We start from the raw sequence: 25,235 nt of genomic DNA, 5'->3' as shown, positions 1-25,235 counted from the left end.
AGTAAATTTAAGAAAGTAGGTTTTGAATTTTACTTTGCTCAGTGTTTTAGAAACGACATTTACAGCACGGTGACATGTATGTGGTCAAATTAGAGTTCAAGTTCAAGTTTCACCTCTTGCAACACAATATCTTTCGGCAGAAATGAAACATGACGGGCTTTACCCTTTTTCCAGTTTGCAGAAAAGTGAAATTAAAATTCGTGTTTTCTCCACAATTCAGCCAATAAATGAAACAATCCTTACGCAACCAGTTTTGCACTAATAGCCATTTTCATATATCGTGTGAGAAAAGTGGTGGTTTAAAAAAAAAAAAAAAAAAAAAAAAAAACATTGCTGTGTTCATATTTTAGGATTTGAGTTTATTTTTCAAATTGTACAAGTACTAAAAAAAAAAAAACTTTCATACAAACTTGATAGGTCATTTAATTGGGCATTAGAAGAAAAATTAACAAAAGAAAATCTAAGGGAAAAGAGATTACTAAAAAAAAAAAAAAAAGTTTAAGCAATTCAGTTCATATGAAAAATGTTGAATGCCTTGGTGTTGATCATAAGTTGATGAAACATGGAAGATAAATGAAAACTGAGGGGAAAAAACATTGGTTGTTAAAATTAGACAAGCTTATATACTTTTGTTTCACAGCCTTTCATTTGCATCATATTCAACACAGCTTCTATCCTTCCTAATTAGGGTAAGAGAATTCCATTATCCAGAATCCAAAAAAAATATGCTAGTTACTATAATTATAAGTAAGTAGTGGTTGGTGTGTGATATCAAAATAAAAGCAAAAAATCTTCAGATCAAACTGCTTCAAAATATTGATGATCCCTGTTTACAAAACTGCGGCTTTAAAAAACTTTGGCTCAGTTGTCAGCTGATGGAAGTTAGGATTCTCATGACTTTAGCATTGTGAAACCAAAACAGTAGATGTAGAAATGGTATGCTTTTATTAGCAATACCACTTTTTAATCTCTATACGATCAGTCTTCTTTCCTCTTCTGCGTTTTTCTAGAGCAGCGTCTCCAGCACAGTGCACAACATTTAAATGTTGCTACAGTTACTATCAGTACCATAAAAAGCAGGAAGCCAATCACATCCAGACTGTGGTACTGAAGCCAGTTGAGGTCATGGGCAGCAGGTCTCAGATGGTCTGCCCCCTTGTGTCTCATAACAAACTCTGTCCAGTAGACTGCGAGATCCAGGGGCTGCATGGGACGGTCATTGTGTATGGCCGACAGCTTCTCCATTCTTTGCTTATAGCTACAGGAGAGATGCACTGAGATTATGAAGAAAGTTTTTTATATATATATTATATGTATATATATGTATATGTATATATATATATATATATATACAGGTGCTGGTCATATAATTAGAATATCGTGAAAAAGTTCATTTTTTTATTGTAAATTATTTTAAAAAATGAAACTTTCATATATTCTAGATTCCCTACATGTAAAGTAAAACATTTCAAAAGTTTTTTTTTTTAAATTTGTTGATTAGAGCGTACAGCTAATGAAAGTCCAAAATCCAGTATCTCAAAATATTAGAATATTTACATTTGAGTTTCATTAAATGACAATCCCTACAGTATAAATTCCGGGTATCTTTTGTTCTTTGAAACCACACTAATGGGGAAGACTGCTGACTTGGCAATGGTCCAGGAGACAATCATTGACACCCTCCACAAAGAGAGTAAGTCACAGAAGGTCATTACTGAATGGGGTGGCTGTTTACAGAGTGATGTATCAAAGCATATTAAATGCAAAGTTGACTGGAAGGAAGAAATTGGGTAGGCAAAGGTGCACAAGCAACAGGGATGACCGCAAGCTTGAGAATACTGTCAAGTAAAGCCGATTCAAACACTTGGGAGAGCTTCACATTGAGTAGAATGAAGCCGGAGTCAGCGCATCAAGAGTCACCACACTCAGACATCTTCAGGAAAAGGACTACCAAGCCACTTCTGAACCAGAGACAACGTCAGAAGCATCTTACCTGGGCTAAGGAGAAAAAGAACTGGACAGTGAACAGTGGTCGAAAGTCCTCTTTTCAGATAAAAGTAAATTTTGCATTTCATGTTGAAATCATGGTCCCAGAGTCTGAAGGAAGACTGGAGAGGCACAGAATCCAAGCTGCTTGAAGTCTAGTGTGAAGTTTCTGAAGTCAATAATGATTTGGGGGGGCCGTGACGTCTGCTGGTGTTGGTCCATTGTGTTTTATCAAGTGCAAAGTCAATGCAGCCGTCTTCCAGGAGATTTTGGAGCACTTTATGCTTCTATCTGCTGACAAGCTTTATGAAGATGCTGATTTCCTTTTCCAGCAGGACTTTAGCACCTGCCCACAGTGCAAAAACCACTTCCAAGTGGTTTGCTGACCATGATATTACTGTGCTTTATTGGCCAGCCAATATGCCTGACCTGAATCTATGGGATATTTTCAAGAGAAAGATGAGAAACAGTCGATCCAACAATATACAGATGATCTGAAGGCTCAATAGTGCCTCAGCAGTGCCACAGGCTGATCACTTCCATGCCACACTTCACTGATGCAGTAATTTGTGCTAGGAGCAAGTCATTTGCTGTAATATGTCCTGCCGATCAAGTATTGAGTGCACAAAAGAACATACTTTAAAGAACTTTAACTTTTCTGTTTTGCAAATCCATGTTTTGATTGATCTTAGGAAATATTCTAATATTTTGAAATACTGGATTTTGGACTTTCATGAGCTGTACGCTCTAATCATCAAAATTTAAAAAAAAAACTTTTGAAATGTTTTACTTTACATGTAGGGAATCTAGAATATATGAAAGTTTCATTTTTAAAAATAATTTATAATAAAAAAATTAACTTTTTGATGATATTCTAATTATATGACCAGCACCTGTATATATATATATATATATATATATATATATAAATGAAAGAAAAAAATGATGTTAAAAATAGTCAAACTCTAACCTGCTATCATTAATAACTGTGTTGAGAGCATCGAACAGTGTTTGTGCAGTGATGTCATGGATGCTGAGGATCACTCCCACCCCTCGAGTTGCCATGCGGTGCACGTTGTCACCCTGGTCACCAAAGAGGGGAATCATCACCATGGGCACACCATGACAGATGCCCTCATAGATTCCATGCGTCCCACCATGAGTGATAAAGGCTCTTGCTTTGGGGTGACCTTTAATAAATGACAATAATAAATGCTTAATGTTTAATAAATGCTTTTGACAGGACTGGCACATATGATGATAAAGGCAATGTTAAAGGGTTAGTTCACTCCAAAATGAAAGTTCGGAGGCTGTTCATGTGAGAACCACGATGCATGCGTGTGATGCTGACGCAGGAGCCGGCCAATAATGAGTCAGCGTTCTGATTTAGAACCTGGAAGCGCTGAACGTAAACAGCATATGAGAATGACACAGAAGAGAAGATATTGTTGAATGAAGTCAGGGGGTTTTTTTTGACGCACAAAACGTATTCTCATCGCTGCATAAAATTAAGGTTGAACCACTGCAGTCACATGGACTATTTTAACGTCTTTAGTACCTTTCCAGACCTTGAAAGTGGTGGTTAAATTGCTGTCTATAAATGAATCAAATACCTCATCAGATATTTCATCAAAAATATCTTAATTTGTGTTCTGAAGATGAACGAAGGTCTTACGGGTGTGGAACGACATGAGGGTGAGTAATAAATGACAGAAGTTTCATTTTTGGGTGAACTAACCCTTTAAAGGGATAGTTCATCCAAAAATGAAAATTAATTTACTCATCCTCAAGTTGTTTCAAACGTGTGAATTTCTTTCTTCTGCTGAACACAAAAGAAGATATTTCGAAGAATATGGGTAACCAAACAGTTCATGGGCCCCACTGACTTCCATAGTATGGAAAAATGGAAGTCAATGGGGCCCATCAACTGTTTGGATACTGACATATTTTGGATACTCAAAATATCTTCTTTTGTGATGGCAGAATTTTCATTTTTTGGGTGAACTATAACATGGGGTCCAGTTTTTTAAATTTATTTTTTTATCAATTAATTAATTAATTAATTAATTAGAACTATATTCACTTTTGCTTTAATTCAACTTTTTCACTCAAACTGTTGTGATCATATAATTTGTAAAAAAGTATATTAAATTAGACATAGAGATCCCTAGCAGCCTTAGAATTTTTTAATCCTACTGTATAATGCTTCAATTTGATTTGTTCAGTAATGTTTTGAGATCCTCATGCGTCATTTATTGATTTTTGCAGATATTTAAATTGAATTTCATGAGATCAATGTGTACAGCCTAGAGCACCCTTTTCATTTAAAATTCCCCAGTTTTTACATAGCTGACCAGACTGCTCATTGTTCCAGCATCAGTGCCAATATAACCACAGTTAATAGGATTAGCTAACATTATGAGTCTGAATGGGTTCTGCTCTCCAGTTATTGCAATCATACCTGACATGCCAGACAAATTAGAGTTTACACAGTTTGTTTAACAAAGCTGCTTCTGTGTTCTCGGTTTAATGATCCATGTTGTAGCTGGAATCTGTGGTTGGCTGATCCTTAACTAATCACACAAGGGATAAGCCAAGCGAATCCCTGAATTTCACAAAAATAAATTTACCCCCTCGCACACTTCTGGAAAGACAGATTTCTAACCAAAATGAGTGCTTAACTTCAAATAAATGGTTACACTTTATTTCGGCGGTCTACTTTAGACACTCTACTAACTGTAAGTAACCTTGCAACTACGTGTCAACTAACTCTCATTAGAGTATTAGTAGACTGTTAGGTTCGGGTTAGTAGAATAAGTTGACATGTAGTTGCAAAGTTACTTATAGTCAGTAGAATGTCTGTTGGGGGAGCATCAAAATAAAGTGTTACCAAATAAATAGTTCCAGCCTGGAAAAACAGCGTTTGAGAAACAAATGCAATTATAACACAAATTCTTTGATTTCATAGATCTACAATTAGGCTTCTAGATCTGTACTTCCCTATTGATTATTGAAACAGAGCCATACTTTTGGCTGCAGAGGAATTTCAACATTATATATACAAAGCATTAAATTAAATGTTGTATGCTATGGGAAAAGTGCCTTAAGTACTCATTGCACCTCTAAAAGAAAATGAACCCACACCCAGATGGACAATATATGTAAGCTTAGCAAAAAAAATAAATAAACAGATCAGAGGAACTCACCAAGCAAGTCATTCTGGGGAAGCCACTTCATCAGCTTGACGTTTTCAGGGACATTATCAGGGATCTCACCCGTATACCGCCACAGAACCTAGAAAATGTGACATTTAGCAGATAATTTTTTATCCAAAGCATCTTGCAGTACAATGACTCAAAAGATGACTCCTCTTGATACTAGCTTATGGACACAAGTTATACAATAACACAATCTTAATGCAGTTTATGGATCACCTCTACTCACAGCTGAACCAGGTTCCCAGGCTAGATCTTTTTTCCCTTCGTCTGTAATAATTTTAAATGCAATTATGTGGACATTAATGCTATTTAATGCAATAAAATTAATAATTTACTGTATATCAAACCAAATGCATCTGCAAACAATTGAAAAAAAAAGTATTTTATAACATTTTTGATTTTTTACATTTGACAAATATCCAAATACTCTCAAAAATATTTTTAATCTTTTAGAATTTAAAACCTGTATTTATTTTTGTGAAATATTTTGCTATGTTTTGGGGTCACATACTAACTTAGCATAGGCTTAGGGAATACTCATACACTTTTAGAGTTGCTAAAAAGTTACTACATGATTCATTACCAGGTAAAGATCTTTAAAAAAATAATAGGTAAGCTCTTGCTGACTGCAGATTTGTGGTTGGTCTAATAGAAATACTATCCACTCCAGTAATTCCCCATCCTGCAGAGTGCCAAATCCCAGTTTCAGCACGCATGATAACTTTAATGAGAACAAGATGTTCTCCTGGCCTTCCTCCCCAGCTACAGCTAAAGCTCTGCGTGCAGCCTCCACTTAGTTTTACTCTTAAACACGCAGGGAAAACAAGTGGGTAAGCGCACTCATAAACCCTACAATCCTTTACTGAGAGATGACCTAACATCTGGGATGCTGAACAGAATAGACTCAGGTCACGCACCACATTGTTTGCACAGAAGGTGTAGCTCTAAAAGCCTGGCATTAGTAAATGTGTGTAGTTCAAAGGCTTATTTTACACCTTGTTTGAACACTTAAGTTGCACCACTGCCAAGACCCATTTCCCCCAGTATATTTTTTCTTAAATGTGTGTCGTTCCAACTTCTTTCTTTCTTTCCAAATTCTTTCTTACTCTCTGTGGAATCATACTGAAGGCCTTGAAGAAGATGGCAGCTTTTTCTTTTGGCATGGAAGAGACCAGAGAACCCAGACTGAACACCACAATACCATGCTCTCCAGAACCCTGGACAAATTCCTCAACCTCCTGCAAAAGACAGACAAGAAGAAGCCAAAATTAAATAATGTTCATGTGACATGCATAGCTCAATATTGTAAACTAGACATAGAGCAGAGAAAAAGCATGTTTTTATTATGTATTGACAGCTTCATAAGCAAGGCCCATGTTATGTTATCCCTTAATCAACACCAAACCATACCTATGTTCCACTTAAGTCATCCACACAAACTGACACAACTTACAATTTATAGTTACATTAACATGAAAAAATATTAAAATAATTACAATAGTTTTATTGCTGAATCTGTGCTTTGCACACTATACAATCACACAGTTCCCAGAGTTTTCTGAGCTCAGTCAGAACTGATTATTTTGGCAGTAAAAAGACCCCCCATATACCCCCCAAAACATAGTATTCTTGTTTCTGTCCCCACGGAAGGAAGGGAGGCTGACAAAGAAAATAACAAAGAGGGAAAGCAAAGGAGGAGGTTGCGTGCCAAAGAATACAGTGAGCACATCATGTTGCCTTAGGTTACCAATGCCCTGGAGAGGGGAGTCATATTACCATGGGTTATGCTTGCATTTGGGTAAACATAACGCATGTTAGGGCAAAGCATCAATGTCAAAACTCAAAAATGGAGCCCATATTCCCAGAACCGACACCAACTGACCCCAAACCAACCCATAGAGGTGACATAACCTCTTTCCTCCTTAGAACATCATAGCTTAGGACTAGTAGTTACTCACTACTGAACATGTTTAAGAACTTATATTAACAACAAATTTATAAAAAGCAAAGACCTCATTGTACAACTGCATTTACTTATCTGGACCAAATCCAAAAGATGACCAAAAAGGCACCTCTGGTGACTTACTGCAGAAAGTATGGCACTCTTCCGACAGTTGATGCCCCCGATGAAAAACATATTTGGCATGAGAGGTCTGGGGTACTCAAATGTAAAATCATATCTAAACAACCAGATAGCTCCATGGCCTAGGATATCCTGGTACGTCACATCCGCACCCAGGTATCTTGCAGCAAGTTCATCAAAACTGGCGTACATTATTCGGCACAGCATCAGCTCCACTCCACTCATCACAAAATTCTGAACGCGCTCTACAAAGGTCATTTTGTCAGTGCTGCCAGACTGAAACCGAGGTATGTAAGATGGAGGAGAAGGACACTGTAAAGCCAACATGTCAACGCCGCAAGGCATGCCACGCAGGAAGAAGACAGCAGGAAGACCTAGCGCTGTAGCAATAATAGGTCCACAGGGCAGGAATGGATCGGTGAGAACCAAATCAAAGTTCCCCTCCTTCAGCTTCTGCATCAAAGGCTCATTGTAAAGCAGCGACTCGCATCCTTGCACCTGCGATCCAGTGAAGTTCATCAGCCGCTCCAACTGGACAAAGATGTCCATCATTGCAGCAGTACGCTCGAACACCCCTTGCTGAAATCCTTTCAAACTGGTGGACAGATCCTCCTTGGACATGTTCACCGGAAAGGTTTCGGTGCGGAACAGCTCTGAACTCTGGATCAAGATGTTGGTCTCAGGCACCAGGACTAGGATGTCATGGCCTCTCTGGGCCAGTTCCGTCGCCAACACCTTCATGCTAAGCCAGTGGCTGCCTTCAACAGGCATGACCAGCACCCGACCAGCCTGCACAGGCCTCAGCCAGGAACCCAGCCAGAGCAGCAGCAGCCCTGAACCCAGCCCCCACAGCCAGCCCTCCTTCAGCATAACTAGGTCTGCCTAAGACCAGACACAAGCACTGAAAGAAAAAGAGTGGACAAAACTCCTCCTCCAGGAAAAGGGGCCGTGTTTAGACTCTCTCATGTGTGACTGAGAAACAAGAGAGGAGGAACAAGAGGGGACTACAGTTGTCTGTGTTTTGGGTTGCAGATCATGAAAATGTTCCTGTCAGGATGGCAGTTTCGCAAAAAACATTTCCTGAAAGGAAAAAAGTGCTTTGGGGGGGGTCGGCAGAGTGTTAGACAACATCCCATTACATAAATTTTTTTTTAAAAAAATCAACTAGTATTTTACAAATCTGTGAATTTTATATCCCGTAACCAAATGCCAATATTATTCATTACAGTTAAGACACTGAGGTCTTTAAACACTTAAATACAAAATTAAAAGCAAAACCCCTACTGTACACATCCAAATACATCACAGTTCTTTGACAGGGAATGGGATATCTAAGGATTTAACATTTAGTATCTGACACCATTCCTAAGTAAAGACAGACAACTCAAAGACTAATTTACAACCAGCTGAATAAACTCAAGAGCAGAAGGAGGAAGAAATGTAACTCCCACCAGCACCTCTCCCTCCCCCTCAAACCCAGCTTGCGTGAGAAGCTCGCCACTCCTTTCCTGTCAATCTCCCCACGTTCAAGAGATAGCGTGACTAACTATACACATGGTTTCTAAATTGCATTTTATAACATTAATATCCACATATGATATTTTGCCAATGAAGAGAAATGAACTATATATTTGTTTCAAGAAAGACATGTAGAGGAGTAAGGTATACTGCGGTATAGTTCAATGGTCTCTTGTTTAAGAGACTATGTTAATCCATTGACTGATTTTACATAAACCATCAATAATCAAGGTTTTTTTTTTTTTTTTTTTTTTTTAAATAGCAGTAGCAACAGCACAGTTCTTAAATGAATAAATGGTAACACTTTACAATAAGGTTCATTAGTTAACATTAGTTAACTACATTAGCTAGCATGAACTAATAATGAACTGCACTTTTTAATCTTTGTTAATTTCAACATTTACTAATTCAATATTAAATTCTTGTTAACATTAGTTAATGCACTGTGAACTAACATGAACAAACAATGAACAACTGTATTTTTGTTAACTAACGTTAATGAAGATTAGTAAATACAGTAACAAATGTATTGCTCATGGTTAGTTCGTGTTAGTTAATACATTAACTAATGGTTAACTAATGAACCTTATTGTAAAGTGTTACCGAATAAATAAATCCTAAAATACTACTACTACCACTGCTATTATTATTATTATATTTAAACTCAAGAGCAGAAGGAGGAAGAAATGTAACTCCCACCAGCACCTCCCCCTCCCCCTCAAACCCAGCTTGCGTGAGAAGCTCGCCACTCCTTTCCATCTCCCCATGTTCAAGAAGATAGCGTGACTAACTATACACGCGACAGGTTCTAAATTGCATTTCATAACATTAATATCCACATAGAATATTTTGCCAGTGAAAAGAAATGAACTATATATTTGTTTCAAGAAAGACATGTAGAGGAGTAAGGTATGCTGCGGTATAGTTCAATGGTCTCTTGCAGGGTGCGATTTCTGAAAAAAATAGAGATGTTTTGAAAAGTTTTTTTTTTTTTTTTTCCCTTTTGAAAATAAATCACAAACCACAGTGGAGCTATATAGTAATTTTTGGCAGCTGCCTGTTACAGAAACATTTTTACAATAAACATTCTGATTTAACCTTGAGTTTTGAAGTATTAGACAGATTAGATAGCTTCGATATTTGCACCACTATTTACAATGACACTAATAATTCTTAATTTCTAATAGGAGTGCAAAATCAATCAGTAGTTATTGATTTTTTTTTTTAATAGAATAACGAGACATAAACCTCTACATTCAATCGCGTTTGCTCCTATTTATTTTTGATCACAGTGCATACACAAACGTTTAGTCCCAAAGTGCGCACATTTGGAGAAATACACGTTTATATATATATATATATTATTTATATATATAGTATATATAGTATATTTCGTTAGATAAAATAGAACCAAGGCCGTACACAGGGTTTCATAATTACTGAGGTCACAAAACGTAGTTTACTAGTCTAGGGGTGTACGGGGGTATGCTCCCCCGAAAAAAAATTGATTTCCTTGGTGTAGACATGTGCATTTTAAGACGTTTTAAGGCCAACAAATTGGATAACAATTGCTTTGAAACAATGTCAACAAATAGCCTATGCATGCACAGTTTTGAGGCAGCTTTAGTCGCATGTTTGGTAATTTCATGACTTTACAACAGAAGAACGACGGTTCATGCTCGTAGTTTCATTTGCGCTTTATTTAAGCTATAATAAAGTAATGTGTAGCGCGCGCCGCCGCATTTGTGCGTGCAATTCTTGAGTGCGCGCCGCGAGCACAGTATAACGGCTGATTGGACAGTCATGTTCATTTTTTCTGAGTTTTACTGACATAGCCTGACAACATCTCGTCTGACCGCAGTTCACTGTTGTTCAAGTAAAGCTCCCTCGTCCTCACCTATCTTTTCCGCGCTCGTTTGACTTGTGCCTGGCGCTGAGGCGAAGTTGGAATGCCGTCTGAAAAGTGTCCCGTTTGTTGTGGTCGTAAAGAGACAGTTCTATATAAACGCAGCGTTTTACTTGCCGATGTTTTAAAAATATTTTTATTTTTGGTATTTTATATGCTCTGTTGGTGGTTTGTGGAGTAGCATCACCCGGGGGTAATATTTTTTTTATCCCCACCGGGGATACATAGACATATACATAGATTTTTTCAAATAGCAGTAGCAACAGCACGGTTCTTAAATGAATAAATAAATCCTAAAATACTACTACTACTACTACTACTACTACTACTACTACTACTACTACTATTATTAATATATTAGCAGCTCTCTCAATTGAGGGATTCATTGGTCAAAAAAGACCAGCACTTTTCTATTAGTCGCTGCAGTTTTGTTGGCAGTAGTTTTCTTTTTTGACCGCATACATGTCCTGATGAAATATTTTGATAGTTTACTGCCTGCACAAATGACACAAGCTGCAGTCTGACCAACTAACACACACAAATTCCAAGCACCTGAAGTACTGCCAAACTACAACAAAGTAACCCTGTAAGATCCACTGACCCAGTCACAGCCACATGCATAGTCATACAAAAGCCATTGTGGGTTACAGTGTCTCAATTTTAACCATCCCCACCCAGCTGCGCTGCGGGAACACAAAACTAACAACTGAACTGATGTTAATCTCTTTAGGAGCAGGACTGCAAATATGACAGAAAACAGTGACACCTGCTGTAATTTTATGAAACAAGAAAATTCTGTGAGGAAAAAATGGTAACAAGAATACCACTGTGTTGTACTGCACAGAATAAACAACATAAATTGAGTATTTGTGAAGGGTACAGGCAAAGAAATACTTCTTGTATACCAAAAGAGTGCCTGATGATCATGCAACTCTAGTCTATTGTATGTATGTGCATATATGCATTTGCCCCTGAAGGCCAGAGAAGAAAAATATTATCTGTTGCAAATCATTACATAATCTTAACTTGACTTCTCACCTAATCTGTCTGAAGGGCAATCTGGATGTAACCCATAGCCTACTATTAAAATATGCTTTGTCACTGAAATAATGTTTACAACACAGACATGGCCTAGTTTGCTGTCATTGCTGCTTTACCTGTTTATACATTGTTCTGTGAAGTACCTTTTTAACACATGGACTTTATATATTAATTGACCAGTGGGACACACTGCAAAACACCTTTGCAGATTAAAAAAAAGTAAATCTGAAAAACAGCTGCCACAATGTTACATATTATGTTTAATGGAATGTTCTCTTTGAGTCTCTGTCCTTCTCTGTTTCAAAGATTTTTTTCTTTGTTTGTTTAGTGACTATTCTCAAATGTGAGTAACAATCAGAAAGAGAAAAAAGGTGTTATCTCCATCACTGACTAAGACGGAGATGAAACAAGAGAAAATACATAGATATGTATCAAAGATCCTGGCAATGAATTACTTGGGTACGAAGTCCCACTCTTCATTTGCCTTCTTTATATTGGCTGAGATCCTAGGTTTAGATCCAGGGGGCGGAGACGGGTAGGTTTATGGATATGTAAAGTGGGAGGAGTTGGATCTAGCTCCAGGGGGTGGAGATGGGTAGGTTTAGATCCAGGGGGCGGAGACGGGTAGGTTTAGGGATATGTAAAGTGGGAGGAGTTGGATCTAGTGCAGATCACGAGATCCGCCCCCTGGATCTCATGTTCTGCAGTGAGGACCATCTCCAATTTTCCGACTGCACCATGAGGAAGAGAGGAACGAGGAAGCTTCCTGAGGAGTCATGAGTGAGAATACAGAGGTATATCCTTCCCTCGTATCCTAAGGAGGTGGAGCTAAGACGCAGGGAAATGAAGCGAGGAAAGGGAACAAGGATGCACAAATAAGAAATGAGAAGCACCCCAGTACACATTGATGAAAATACTGTATGAGTTTTGTATGAAGAATATTGGGAAGTAAGACACAGAAACTGGGCAGGCTGCGGTGGTTGAGTCTAGTCCGCAGGGCACACATTAATACCAAATCCTAAAATTTGATTGGTTGTCAGAAATGTGAGAAATTAACAAGAATGTTGCTACAAGAATATGTGGAACTTGACAAAACTACATTCACCCAAAATAACCCTAGCAAATAACTGCGCAGGTTCAGAGTCCCGCTTGTCTTTTGTTTTCTTTTTACTGGCTGAGATCCCAGGAACTTTTGTCACCCTTTCCAGTCTGGGTTCACCTGCAGATACTGTAATGTGAACTTTGAAAATGCTTTTTTTTTGTTTATTCACACAATATGAGTCCTGAGAGTTATGAATATTCTACATTCTAATACATTTATCTGGCCTTTTTGAAAAGTTGACCTTTTCGTCACCTCATTTTGTGTTTCTAGTCATGTAGCTAATACAGATTTGATTGTTAATATCTAGTATACTTGATAGTACATGCTTTGAAACTCTTATCTTGTGATGACTATCATGTGAAGAGCGTAAAGATGATGCTCACCTTCGTCAGTGGGTTCTTAATTTCACAGTTAATTCCTCCTATGAGCTGCATGTTGGGCATCAGGGGTTTGGGGAACTCCAGGCTAAAATCATACCGCATCAACCAGACAGCTGCAGTGCTCAGGATCTCAATCAGACTCACATCTCTCTGCAGGAAGTTGTATGCCACATCCTCATAGGACAAATAAAAAACCTTACACACCAGTGGTTCCAGCATGCTCACAAGAACGTTCCACACACGCTGACCAAAAGACATCCGGTCTGAGTTTTTTGTAAAGAAACGTGGGACATATGAAAGAGGGTCTGGACAGGCTGTGGCTGCAGCATCAATGCCACATGGTATTCCCCTTAACATGTACACCGCAGGTACGGAAAGATTATATGCCAATATGGCCCCCATTGGTAGGGCAGGATCGGTTAAAACAGCATCAAAGTTTTGCGCTCTCAGAAACTCTATAAGCTCCTGGTTCTTGAACAGACTTTCGCTTGTAGAGGCCATCAAGTTAAACATCATCTTCATATTGTTAAACGTTGAAGTCGCACTCTCCAGTAGGGATTGATCTGGTGCTGCCAATTCACGAACATGCTTGGTCAATATCTCGTTAAACATCTCCAGCTCATATGGGACCGGAAACGTCTTTGTGATGTAGTGTTTGCCTGGACCCAAACGCATGCTGATCTCTGGAATCACCACAATCACTGTGTGACCTCTGCGTCCCATCTCTTCTGCCACGGCCTTCACTCCTGTCCAGTGACTTCCATCCATTGGTACCACTAACAGCTTCCCAGTCCAACCGCTCTTCCCAGACGGACTCTGTTCCAGCGCTGCACAACAGACTATACTGATCACTAGACATAAGATTACTGCTAAGTGCATGTTTACAGACAAAAAGTCTTCTCCTGATATTGAAAGCCTATGTGTGTCTGTTTGTCTCTCTATGTGCAAATATATCAACTAACTGCTTTCACAATTGACTATCAGATAGATAACAAGCAGAGCACTTTCCAGCTGGCTAGTGGCTAGATACATGATGTGGGAGGAACCTTTATTTAAAAAAAAAAAAAAAAAAAAAAAAAAAACACCACACCATTAAGCACATTTATGGTATAAACAACGGTCTCCAGTGTCTTTTTACAAAAAAAGTTAGAAAGCTTAACTTAATATGTACTTTGTCCAGTTGCAAGCAGTCATGACCGGTTAATAATTTGTCATTCACTGGCAGTGTTGTTGATATTTGAACTGTCAAAAAAAAAAATGCAACCAAGCCATATTCATGTAGTAGCAGGTTAGCGGATTAATTAATCTTAACCTTTATCCTAATTTGTTATCATAAGCAAACAGTGGCCACTCAAGCCAAAAGATACTCTTTGTTCTTCCTGAAGACGACTGCGGATCTCATCAGCTTTGGTCTCTGAGCTGAACACAGAGTATCTAAACCCATATAATTTCAAAATAAGTCATGCATTTCTACAACAGTGTTTCTCAAGTCCAGTCCTGGGGATCCACCCCGTACACTGCAGCTAAATTCGGTAGTCAGTTCACCTTTTAGTGCTTCACCGATCCACAACATGTTACAAAATAAAAACCGTAAAATAAACATTGACGTTAACGTGCATCGAAGATGTGTCTCTCTTCTGTAGGCGTGGTGAATCACAGGGCACAAAGCACAAGCCTCGACTCTTTCGTGTTGCCAGATCTTGCTAGAAATATCAGCGAACAAGAACAAGCCCGTAATAAACCGAAATAAATTCAAACGCTTTATGCTGAAAATAAGACCAAAATATCACGATTCATGTTTGCTCACTTTAATAACTCTATAAACCTGTTCGCTTTAGGTGACGAGCTTAAACAACAAGCCCAAAAACGTTTATAATGAGAGATCATGGCAACACAGAAAGAGCGCGCTCTGTGTGAAACAGGCAGTACAAGCATAAACAAAACACGACGCCTCCGGCGACTATGTTTAGTTAAATTGATGGAAATAACGAGTGTTTTGTCACTGTAATATTACTTTGGTTACAATAACCACCAGAACATTGCTATGGTTTCCAAGCTGTCAATCATGCATTTTCGAGACTGAGTTGTGTTCCACGTTATGATAATTTAGGGGATTCACTCCCGCATTTAAATGCGGTTGTCACTCCTTACATGGAGTGTGTACATGGAATGTTTTAGATGCCTCCCTATTTAATACACTAACAAGCTTATGAGTTATCATGTGTTTTAATTAGTGAGACATCCAAAACATTCAGGAACCTTCCCCAGAATGAAGTTCACAACATAGCCCCTATTACAAAATAAAAACCATAAAATAAACATTGTCATAATTTATTAACAATACATCATAAGCAATGGCTTGGCATGAATGCGCAGTATTCATTGACTATGAATTGCTCTGAAACTGCGAGAACATGCGGTGCTCACATTAATTTAATAATCACCTATTGAAGTTTAATAATCAAATTAGGCCATATGGTGATTCCTGTTTTTTAGTGCCCAAATTTAAGACCTCTTAAAATGGAAATGATTAGTTTTGTTATAAGATATTCGAGACTTTTTATGGCATTACAATCGAGCAAACTGGATTTAAGAAATTTTAAGACTTTTTAAAAACCCACAGAAACCCTGTGGCCAATATATTAGTCAGCAGAGCAAAGGCTTCAAGATTCTCATTAGAATGTTAAGCAGATGTCTTGAGTTTTGTGTTAAGAATCGTAGGATGTAAGGGTCCAGGCAGGCTGTGAACGTCGAGTTTAAGTCCAATAAGTATCACAATGAGTCATGTCTTGATTTTGCAGAGTAGGGTCGACAGGTTTTTTTTTTTAAAACAATCCTTTCCAAGAAAAAAAGAAGAAAGAAAGAAAAGTTCTAACTCTTATCCCTACTCCTAACCCAAAACCCTACAGGGAAACGATACTGTAGGTTTGAAAAGAACCTAAACCAGCCTCCTAAACCAGTCCTAAAACTACCTTTAACATAATACCAAATCCTAAAATCTGACTTGTTGTCAGGCGTGTTGTTTCAGGACTAACAAGGATGTTGCTACAGGAACATGTGGAATTTGGCAAAACTAGGTTCACCCAAAATGACCCTGGCAATAAATTACGTAGATACAGAGGCCAATTAATTTTTTGTTAATAATATGGCTGAGATCCCAGGACCTTTGCCTCTCTTTCCAGCCTGGGTTCACCTGCAGATCATGTATAATGTACTGACTTTGACTTAGTTTAAAATCACACAATACAAGTCCTGAAAGTCATGACCATTCTTCATTCTAAAACATTTATCATGGCCTGAAAAGTTTCATCACCTCATTTAGTCCGTTTCTTGTCATGTAGCATTAGTGTATCATGTGATGAGTATAAAGACGATGCTCACCTTTGTCAGTGGGTTTCTAATTTCACAGTTAATACCTCCTATCAAAATCATGTTGGGCATCAGGGGTTTGGGGAACTCCAGGCTAAAATCATACCGCATCAACCAGACAGCTCCAGTGCTCAGGATCTCAGTCATGCTCACATCTCTCTGCAGGAAGTTGGATGTCGCTTCCTCAAATGGCCAGTACATAAATGTACACATCAGTGGTTCCAGCATGCTCACAAGAAGGTTCAATACGCGCTGACCAAAAGACATGCGGTCTGAGTTTTTTGTAAAGAAACGTGGGACATATGATGGAGGGTTTGGACAGGCTGTGGCCACAGCATCAATGCCACATGGTATTCCCCTTAACATGTACACCGCAGGTACGGAAAGATTATATGCCAATATGGCCCCCATTGGTAGGGCAGGATCGGTTAAAACAGCATCAAAGTTTTGCGCTCTCAGAAACTCTATAAGCTCCTGGTTCTTGAACAGACTTTCGCTTGTAGAGGCCATCAAGTTAAACATCATCTTCATATTGTTAAACGTTGAAGTCGCACTCTCCAGTAGGGATTGATCTGGTGCTGCCAATTCACGAACATGCTTTGTCAATATCTCGTTAAACATCTCCAGCTCATATGGGACCGGAAACGTCTTTGTGATGTAGTGTTTGCCTGGACCCAAACGCATGCTGATCTCTGGAATCACCACAATCACTGTGTGACCTCTGCGTCCCATCTCTTCTGCCACGGCCTTCACTCCTGTCCAGTGACTTCCATCCATTGGTACCACTAACAGCTTCCCAGTCCAACCGCTCTTCCCAGACGGACTCTGTTCCAGCGCTGCACAACAGACTATACTGATCACTAGACATAAGATTACTGCTAAGTGCATGTTTACAGACAAAAAGTCTTCTCCTGATATTGAAAGCCTATGTGTGTCTGTTTGTCTCTCTATGTGCAAATATATCAACTAACTGCTTTCACAATTGACTATCAGATAGATAACAAGCAGAGCACTTTCCAGCTGGCTAGTGGCTAGATACATGATGTGGGAGGAACCTTTATTTAAAAAAAAAAAAAAAAAAAAAACACCACACCATTAAGCACATTTATGGTATAAACAACGGTCTCCAGTGTCTTTTTACAAAAAAAGTTAGAAAGCTTAACTTAATATGTACTTTGTCCAGTTGCAAGCAGTCATGACCGGTTAATAATTTGTCATTCACTGGCAGTGTTGTTGATATTTGAACTGTCAAAAAAAAAAATGCAACCAAGCCATATTCATGTAGTAGCAGGTTAGCGGATTAATTAATCTTAACCTTTATCCTAATTTGTTATCATAAGCAAACAGTGGCCACTCAAGCCAAAAGATACTCTTTGTTCTTCCTGAAGACGACTGCGGATCTCATCAGCTTTGGTCTCTGAGCTGAACACAGAGTATCTAAACCCATATAATTTCAAAATAAGTCATGCATTTCTACAACAGTGTTTCTCAAGTCCAGTCCTGGGGATCCACCCCGTACACTGCAGCTAAATTCGGTAGTCAGTTCACCTTTTAGTGCTTCACCGATCCACAACATGTTACAAAATAAAAACCGTAAAATAAACATTGACGTTAACGTGCATCGAAGATGTGTCTCTCTTCTGTAGGCGTGGTGAATCACAGGGCACAAAGCACAAGCCTCGACTCTTTCGTGTTGCCAGATCTTGCTAGAAATATCAGCGAACAAGAACAAGCCCGTAATAAACCGAAATAAATTCAAACGCTTTATGCTGAAAATAAGACCAAAATATCACGATTCATGTTTGCTCACTTTAATAACTCTATAAACCTGTTCGCTTTAGGTGACGAGCTTAAACAACAAGCCCAAAAACGTTTATAATGAGAGATCATGGCAACACAGAAAGAGCGCGCTCTGTGTGAAACAGGCAGTACAAGCATAAACAAAACACGACGCCTCCGGCGACTATGTTTAGTTAAATTGATGGAAATAACGAGTGTTTTGTCACTGTAATATTACTTTGGTTACAATAACCACCAGAACATTGCTATGGTTTCCAAGCTGTCAATCATGCATTTTCGAGACTGAGTTGTGTTCCACGTTATGATAATTTAGGGGATTCACTCCCGCATTTAAATGCGGTTGTCACTCCTTACATGGAGTGTGTACATGGAATGTTTTAGATGCCTCCCTATTTAATACACTAACAAGCTTATGAGTTATCATGTGTTTTAATTAGTGAGACATCCAAAACATTCAGGAACCTTCCCCAGAATGAAGTTCACAACATAGCCCCTATTACAAAATAAAAACCATAAAATAAACATTGTCATAATTTATTAACAATACATCATAAGCAATGGCTTGGCATGAATGCGCAGTATTCATTGACTATGAATTGCTCTGAAACTGCGAGAACATGCGGTGCTCACATTAATTTAATAATCACCTATTGAAGTTTAATAATCAAATTAGGCCATATGGTGATTCCTGTTTTTTAGTGCCCAAATTTAAGACCTCTTAAAATGGAAATGATTAGTTTTGTTATAAGATATTCGAGACTTTTTATGGCATTACAATCGAGCAAACTGGATTTAAGAAATTTTAAGACTTTTTAAAAACCCACAGAAACCCTGTGGCCAATATATTAGTCAGCAGAGCAAAGGCTTCAAGATTCTCATTAGAATGTTAAGCAGATGTCTTTAGTTTTGTGTTAAGAATCGTAGGATGTAAGGGTCCAGGCAGGCTGTGAACGTCGAGTTAAGTCCAATAAGTATCACAATGAGTCATGTCTTGATTTTGCAGAGTAGGGTCGACAGGTTTTTTTTTTTTACAACAATCCTTTCCAAGAAAAAAAGAAGAAAGAAAGAAAAGTTCTAACTCTTATCCCTACTCCTAACCCAAAACCCTACAGGGAAACGATACTGTAGGTTTGAAAAGAACCTAAACCAGCCTCCTAAACCAGTCCTAAAACTACCTTTAACATAATACCAAATCCTAAAATCTGACTTGTTGTCAGGCGTGTTGTTCCAGGACTAACAAGGATGTTGCTACAGGAACATGTGGAATTTGGCAAAACTAGATTCACCCAAAATGACCCTGGCAATAAATTACGTAGATACAGAGGCCAATTAATTTTTTGTTAATAATATGGCTGAGATCCCAGGGCCTTTGCCTCTCTTTCCAGCCTGGGTTCACCTGCAGATCATGTATAATGTACTGACTTTGACTTAGTTTAAAATCACACAATACAAGTCCTGAAAGTCATGACCATTCTTCATTCTAAAACATTTATCATGGCCTGAAAAGTTTCATCACCTCATTTAGTCCGTTTCTTGTCATGTAGCATTAGTGTATCATGTGATGAGTATAAAGACGATGCTCACCTTTGTCAGTGGGTTTCTAATTTCACAGTTAATACCTCCTATCAAAATCATGTTGGGCATCAGGGGTTTGGGGAACTCCAGGCTAAAATCATACCGCATCAACCAGACAGCTCCAGTGCTCAGGATCTCAGTCATGCTCACATCTCTCTGCAGGAAGTTGGATGTCGCTTCCTCAAATGGCCAGTACATAAATGTACACATCAGTGGTTCCAGCATGCTCACAAGAAGGTTCAATACGCGCTGACCAAAAGACATGCGGTCTGAGTTTTTTGTAAAGAAACGTGGGACATATGATGGAGGGTTTGGACAGGCTGTGGCCACAGCATCAATGCCACATGGTATTCCCCTTAACATGTACACCGCAGGCACGGATAGATTATATGCCAATATGGCCCCCATTGGTAGGGCAGGATCGGTTAAAACAGCATCAAAGTTTTGATCTCTCAGAAACTCTATAAGCTCCTGGTTCTTGAACAGACTTTCAGTTGTAGAGGACATATAGTCAATAATCTTTCTCAAATGGACCACCTTTGAAGTCACACTCTTCAATAGGGACTGCCCTGGTGCTGTCAATTTATGAACATGTTCCACCATCATTTGGTTGATTAAATCTTGCCCATATGGGACCGGAAACGTCTTTGTGATGTAGTGTTTGCCTGGACCCAAACGCATGCTGATCTCTGGAATCACCACAATCACTGTGTGACCTCTGCGTCCCATCTCTTCTGCCACGGCCTTCACTCCTGTCCAGTGACTTCCATCCATTGGTACCACTAACAGCTTCCCAGTCCAACCGCTCTTCCCAGAAGGACTCTGTTCCAGTGCTGCACAACAGACTATACTGATCACTAGACACGAAATTGCTCTGCAGTGCATCTTTCTAACCAAAAAGACTGACGTTGTGAACCTTTGCCTCCGTGTGTCTGTTTGTCTCACTGTATGTGCAAATATATCAACTTGTTGCTTCTGAATTTTACTATAAGATAGACAGAAAGTAGACCAGCTTTTTAGTGGCTATAGACACATGTGAGAGGGGACTTGTTTAAATTGTTTTACACCACAAAATCTGTTGAAAAGCTATCATAAGACAAGATAATTGTCTTTGTTCAAAAAAAAAAAAAAAAAAAAAAAAAAACACAGAAAGCTTAACTTAATATTTTACAGAGTTTGCCAATTGCTCACAGACTTTGCTGGTTAATGATTACAATGATACTATGACAGGCTGTAGTGGTTGACTTTAATATTGGTCATAGAACAACAATTCTGTAAAATAAATAAATAAAATAATAATAAAATAAAAACTTCTAACCATTACTTCTATCCCTAAACATAATATAACCCTTAAACTACAGGAAAATTATCATTTGATAAAAATGGTGTACAATCCAGTCCTAAAAATACCATTAGGCCTAAACCAAAGCCTAAAATCTGACTGGTTGTCAGAAATGTTGTTCCACAACCAACAAGGAAGTTGCTAAGATACATATATAGACATTTAATTAATTACTCTGCAGTGCAATGCATCTTTCTAGTCAAAATGGTTTCGCCTAACAATGAAAATAATGCAGCAATCAGCAACCTTATGGCACGCAGAGGGATAATCACACCTTCGGTCGCGCAAATGGTTTGTTGGAACTGTGTGCTAGTCGACGATCAGCTAGATATTAATGCTGCCTTCACGTGCTATCGGAAATTTTATGATTCACACTTCTGAAGTCGTGATTGGGAGGGTGTTCATGTCTAATTTTTTACCTAGGAAACTCCTATTTACGATAATTCAGAGAGCATGTGAAGGCAGCACAAGCAGATTGCTTTTTAGCTAGTTAGTGGCTACATTTATGGTATTTTTACACAACAAAATCCACTGACAAGTAAGCACAAGAAAAAAGTGTCTTTATGCAACAAAACCCAGAAAGCTTAACTTAATATCTTACAGAGTTTGCCCATTGCACACAGTTTCTGGGTAAATGATTACTATAATGCCATTATAAACTTTATTATTGACAGTGCTAAACTGTTGATACCTGAACAAAGTTACAACCAAACCTCCACACATCATGATGCATCAGTTATATTGTAGGTGGAGACAAGTGACTCGTTAAAGGGTTAGTTCACCCAAAAATGAAAATTCTGTCATTAATTACTCACCCTCATGCCGGATTCGACGCGCTGATTCGTAACGCTCCGAAGCTTCCTGAAGCAGTGTTTTGAAATCGGCCATCATTTTTTTTTTTTTTTTTTTTGGCACACCAAAAATATTCTCGTCGCTTTATAATATTAATATTGAACCACTGTACTCACATGAACTGATTTAAATATGTTTTTAGTACCTTTATGGATCTTGAGAGAGGAAATGTCATTGCTCCTTATGTAGGCCTCACGGAGCCATCGGATTTAAACAAAAATAACTCAATTTGCATTCCGAAGATTAATGAAGGTCTTACGGGTCTGGAACGCCATGAGCGTGAGTAATAAATGACAGAATTTTCATTTTTGGGTGAACTAACCCTTTAAGCTCACAAGATGAAATTACTGAAGAAAGAAAAGACAAGAAATCAAACCATTAATTCCAAGTATATGTAATCAAACCTGGTCTTTTCATCGTAGTATCTCAAGTAGAATACAAGTAAGCGTATTCTTACATTGAAACAACTCAATTCATATGGATTAGTTTTACAATCTTTTTATGAACGTTTTGAAGCATGGTAGTTGCATAGCTGTCTATGGAGGGATAGAAATCGCTCAGATTTCATTAAAAATATCTTCATTTGCGTTCTGAAGATGAACGAAAGTCTTACGGGTTTGGAACGACATGAGGGTGAGAAAAAGAATTTTCACTTTTGGGTGAACTAACCCTCTAAGGATCCATTCAAATGTTTACAAACATCTCTGCACTTACCTTAGTCAGAGAAATTTTCACGGCACAGTTAATCCCCCCGATTAAAACCATGTTTGGCATCAAGGGTTTAGGAAACTCCAAGCTGAAATCATACCGCAGTAGCCACAGAGCTCCACTTCGCAGGATCTCCGCCAAACTCACATCTCTCTGCAGGAAACGGGATGCTACATCCTCAATTGACCAATATATCAGTTTGCAGAGCAAAGGCTCCAGGATGCTCACTAGAACGTTCAGCACACGTTGACGAAAAGACATACGGTCTGAATTGTGTGTAAAGAACCGTGGGGTGTAAGAGGGAGGGTTTGGGCAGGCTGTGGCCGTCGAGTCCAGTCCGCAGGGTAAGCCTCGCAACATATACACAGCAGGTAAGGAGAGGTTATAAGCCAGGATGGCACCAGTTGGCACAGCTGGGCTGGTGAGTACCGCATCAAAATTCTGCTTCCTCAGGAAATCCACCAGCTCTTGGTTTAAGAGGAGACTCTCAGCTGTGGCCCTTTGGAGGTCTACAAATTTCCTCAAGTTACTGATTCTGGTGCTGATCTTCTCCAACAGAGGCTGCTGCTTACTATCCATCACCTCAGCACTCCGAGCTTGGAGTTCATCCAGTTTTTGCTGTCCATATGGAACCGGAAATGTTCTAGTAGCGTAGTGTTTACCAGGTCCTAGCAGTACACTGACCTCTGGAATGACCACCATCACTTTGTGACCCCTGCGGCCCATCTCCTCCGCTACAGCCTTCACACCAGTCCAGTGACTTCCGTCCATGGGCACCACTAAAAGCGAACCTGTCCAACCAGGCTTTCTAGGCTGTATCGTCTCTCCCACATCTGCAAAAGCAAGCATGAGGCACCCCACAAATGTAACCAATCTCATCTTTGGGTCTCCATGTTCAAAGAGCGTACTCGAGGAGAGATGCATTCTGCCAATGATTGGTCAAGGTCTTGTGCAGCAATTTCTTTAAATCTCTCCCCTTCACTGCATGGAACAAACTGGATCAAGGCTTGTTTTTCTGTGAGAATTCCTTGCAGGATTAACCAACTGTGTGAAAAAATAGATCTGTTAGTTTAGGGACCACTCTTAAAAGTGAACCAGAAAGAGAGAGAGAGGGAAAAAAAAAAAAAAAAAAAAAAAAAAAAAAAGGTAAAATCTCTGACTGAAGAGAGGGTGAAAAAAGCCAAAACGTAGGTACAAAGTCCTGTTTATCTTTTGCTTTTTTTACTGGCTGATATCCCAGGACCTTTGTTACCCTTTCCAGCCTGGGTTAACCTGCAGATAATAGAACTAGATAATGACTTTTAAAGTGTAAACCTCAGTTTAAAAACCAAACACAACATGAGTGCTGAGAGTCGTGATAAAACGATTAAGTTATTTGCATTGACATAATCTGATTTAGTGTCACTTGTCTCACAGCATATACAGATCTTTTTTTGTATACCTAGTAATAAAGCTGCTACTACATGCAGTATCATGTATAAATGAGATGCTCACCTTTGTCAGATTACAGTTTAGCGCTCCTTTCAGCTTCATATTAGGCAGCAGGGTTTTGGGGCATCAACCAGACAGGATTTCAGTCAGGATCAAATCTTTTTGCAGGAAGCTGGACCTCAAGCATTAGCACTGATCGCTGCTAATATAGAAGCAACAACAACAACAACAACAAAAAAATCCCATGGACGCGTTTCAACAGCTATCAACACCGCAAATCTAGTAAAGTTTTTAATATTTTCATTTAATTTTTTAAAAATATTTATAACGCTATACTTTGTGATGTTACCTTGTCATATTACAAAAATATATGAATAATTTAAAAAAATGATGCTGCGAGGGTGTTTCTAGTACGGCTGAGGGAGTGAGGGTAAATTTGACATTTCTTCTCTTCTGACAACTGTAATCAGTCTATATATATTTCCCCCTCTTTTGGAAAGTCGTGCAAACGCTATCACTTTTTTTTCTTTTGCTTTTAGAGCAAATGCAAATACAAAAATTATATTTACTGTCGTCGTCTCTTACGCTTCTGAGAAACACCGAAATGTGAAAAGGGCCCATTGTCAATAAGACAGATTTTTTTTTTAATATACGTAAACTGCATTTATCATAAAGTGTTTTGAAAAATGTGCTTAGTCTGACCACAGGGTGGTGCTATTGCATCACATGTCAACCAAACCAAATCAAATAAATCTAGTATCATATGATTACTGGCCTAAAAAAAAAAAAAAAAGATCACTGGCCTAAAACTCAATGACTGAATGGGCAGGGTAAGAGGCTGATAAAGTCAAGATTACCACATTTTTGTTAAAGTTTAACTTTATAATAATAATAAATATCATAAATGCAGTGTATAAGAGACGT

The 25,235-nt window shown here is 38.6% G+C and overlaps 1 protein-coding gene across 6 annotated transcripts; it reads right to left on the bottom strand.

Annotated features, from left to right (window-relative positions):
• Positions 1–338: 338 nt before the first annotated feature.
• Positions 339–23,980, bottom strand: LOC127522205 (UDP-glucuronosyltransferase-like). 6 transcript variants are annotated; one of them, XM_051911862.1, is made up of 6 exons: positions 18,152–19,208; positions 13,238–14,061; positions 6,311–6,442; positions 5,193–5,280; positions 2,957–3,176; positions 339–1,258 (listed from the first exon to the last, which is right to left on the bottom strand). In XM_051911862.1, the coding sequence occupies exons 1-6, from the start codon at positions 18,207–18,209 to the stop codon at positions 979–981; spliced, it is 1,602 nt and encodes a 533-aa protein (XP_051767822.1). In that variant the 5' UTR covers positions 18,210–19,208; the 3' UTR covers positions 339–978. The 6 variants fall into 6 exon arrangements, with proteins under 6 accessions (XP_051767822.1, XP_051767821.1, XP_051767820.1 ...); XM_051911861.1 differs by lacking the exon at positions 18,152–19,208 and adding an exon at positions 14,780–14,980; XM_051911860.1 differs by lacking the exons at positions 13,238–14,061; positions 18,152–19,208 and adding an exon at positions 22,887–23,980.
• Between the last annotated feature and the right edge of the window lie 1,255 nt (positions 23,981–25,235).

Source organism: Ctenopharyngodon idella, chromosome 11, assembly GCF_019924925.1.
Source record: "Ctenopharyngodon idella isolate HZGC_01 chromosome 11, HZGC01, whole genome shotgun sequence".
NCBI lineage: Eukaryota > Metazoa > Chordata > Actinopteri > Cypriniformes > Xenocyprididae > Ctenopharyngodon > Ctenopharyngodon idella.
Note: the sequence above shows the minus strand (reverse complement) of the source record. Positions and strands in the feature narration are given on the sequence as shown.

Bases quoted from the DNA above. Each gene is read 5' to 3' on its own strand.
- LOC127522205 (XM_051911860.1), bottom strand. From the start codon at position 23,804: ATGCATCTCTCCTCGAGTACGCTCTTTGAACATGGAGACCCAAAGATG. The intron at 5,281-6,310 runs GTAAGAAAGAAT...CACATTTTCTAG, and splicing joins TCAGTATGATTCCACAGAGA to GTTCTGTGGCGGTATACGGG. The intron at 3,177-5,192 runs GTGAGTTCCTCT...CATTTATTAAAG, and splicing joins TCCCCAGAATGACTTGCTTG to GTCACCCCAAAGCAAGAGCC.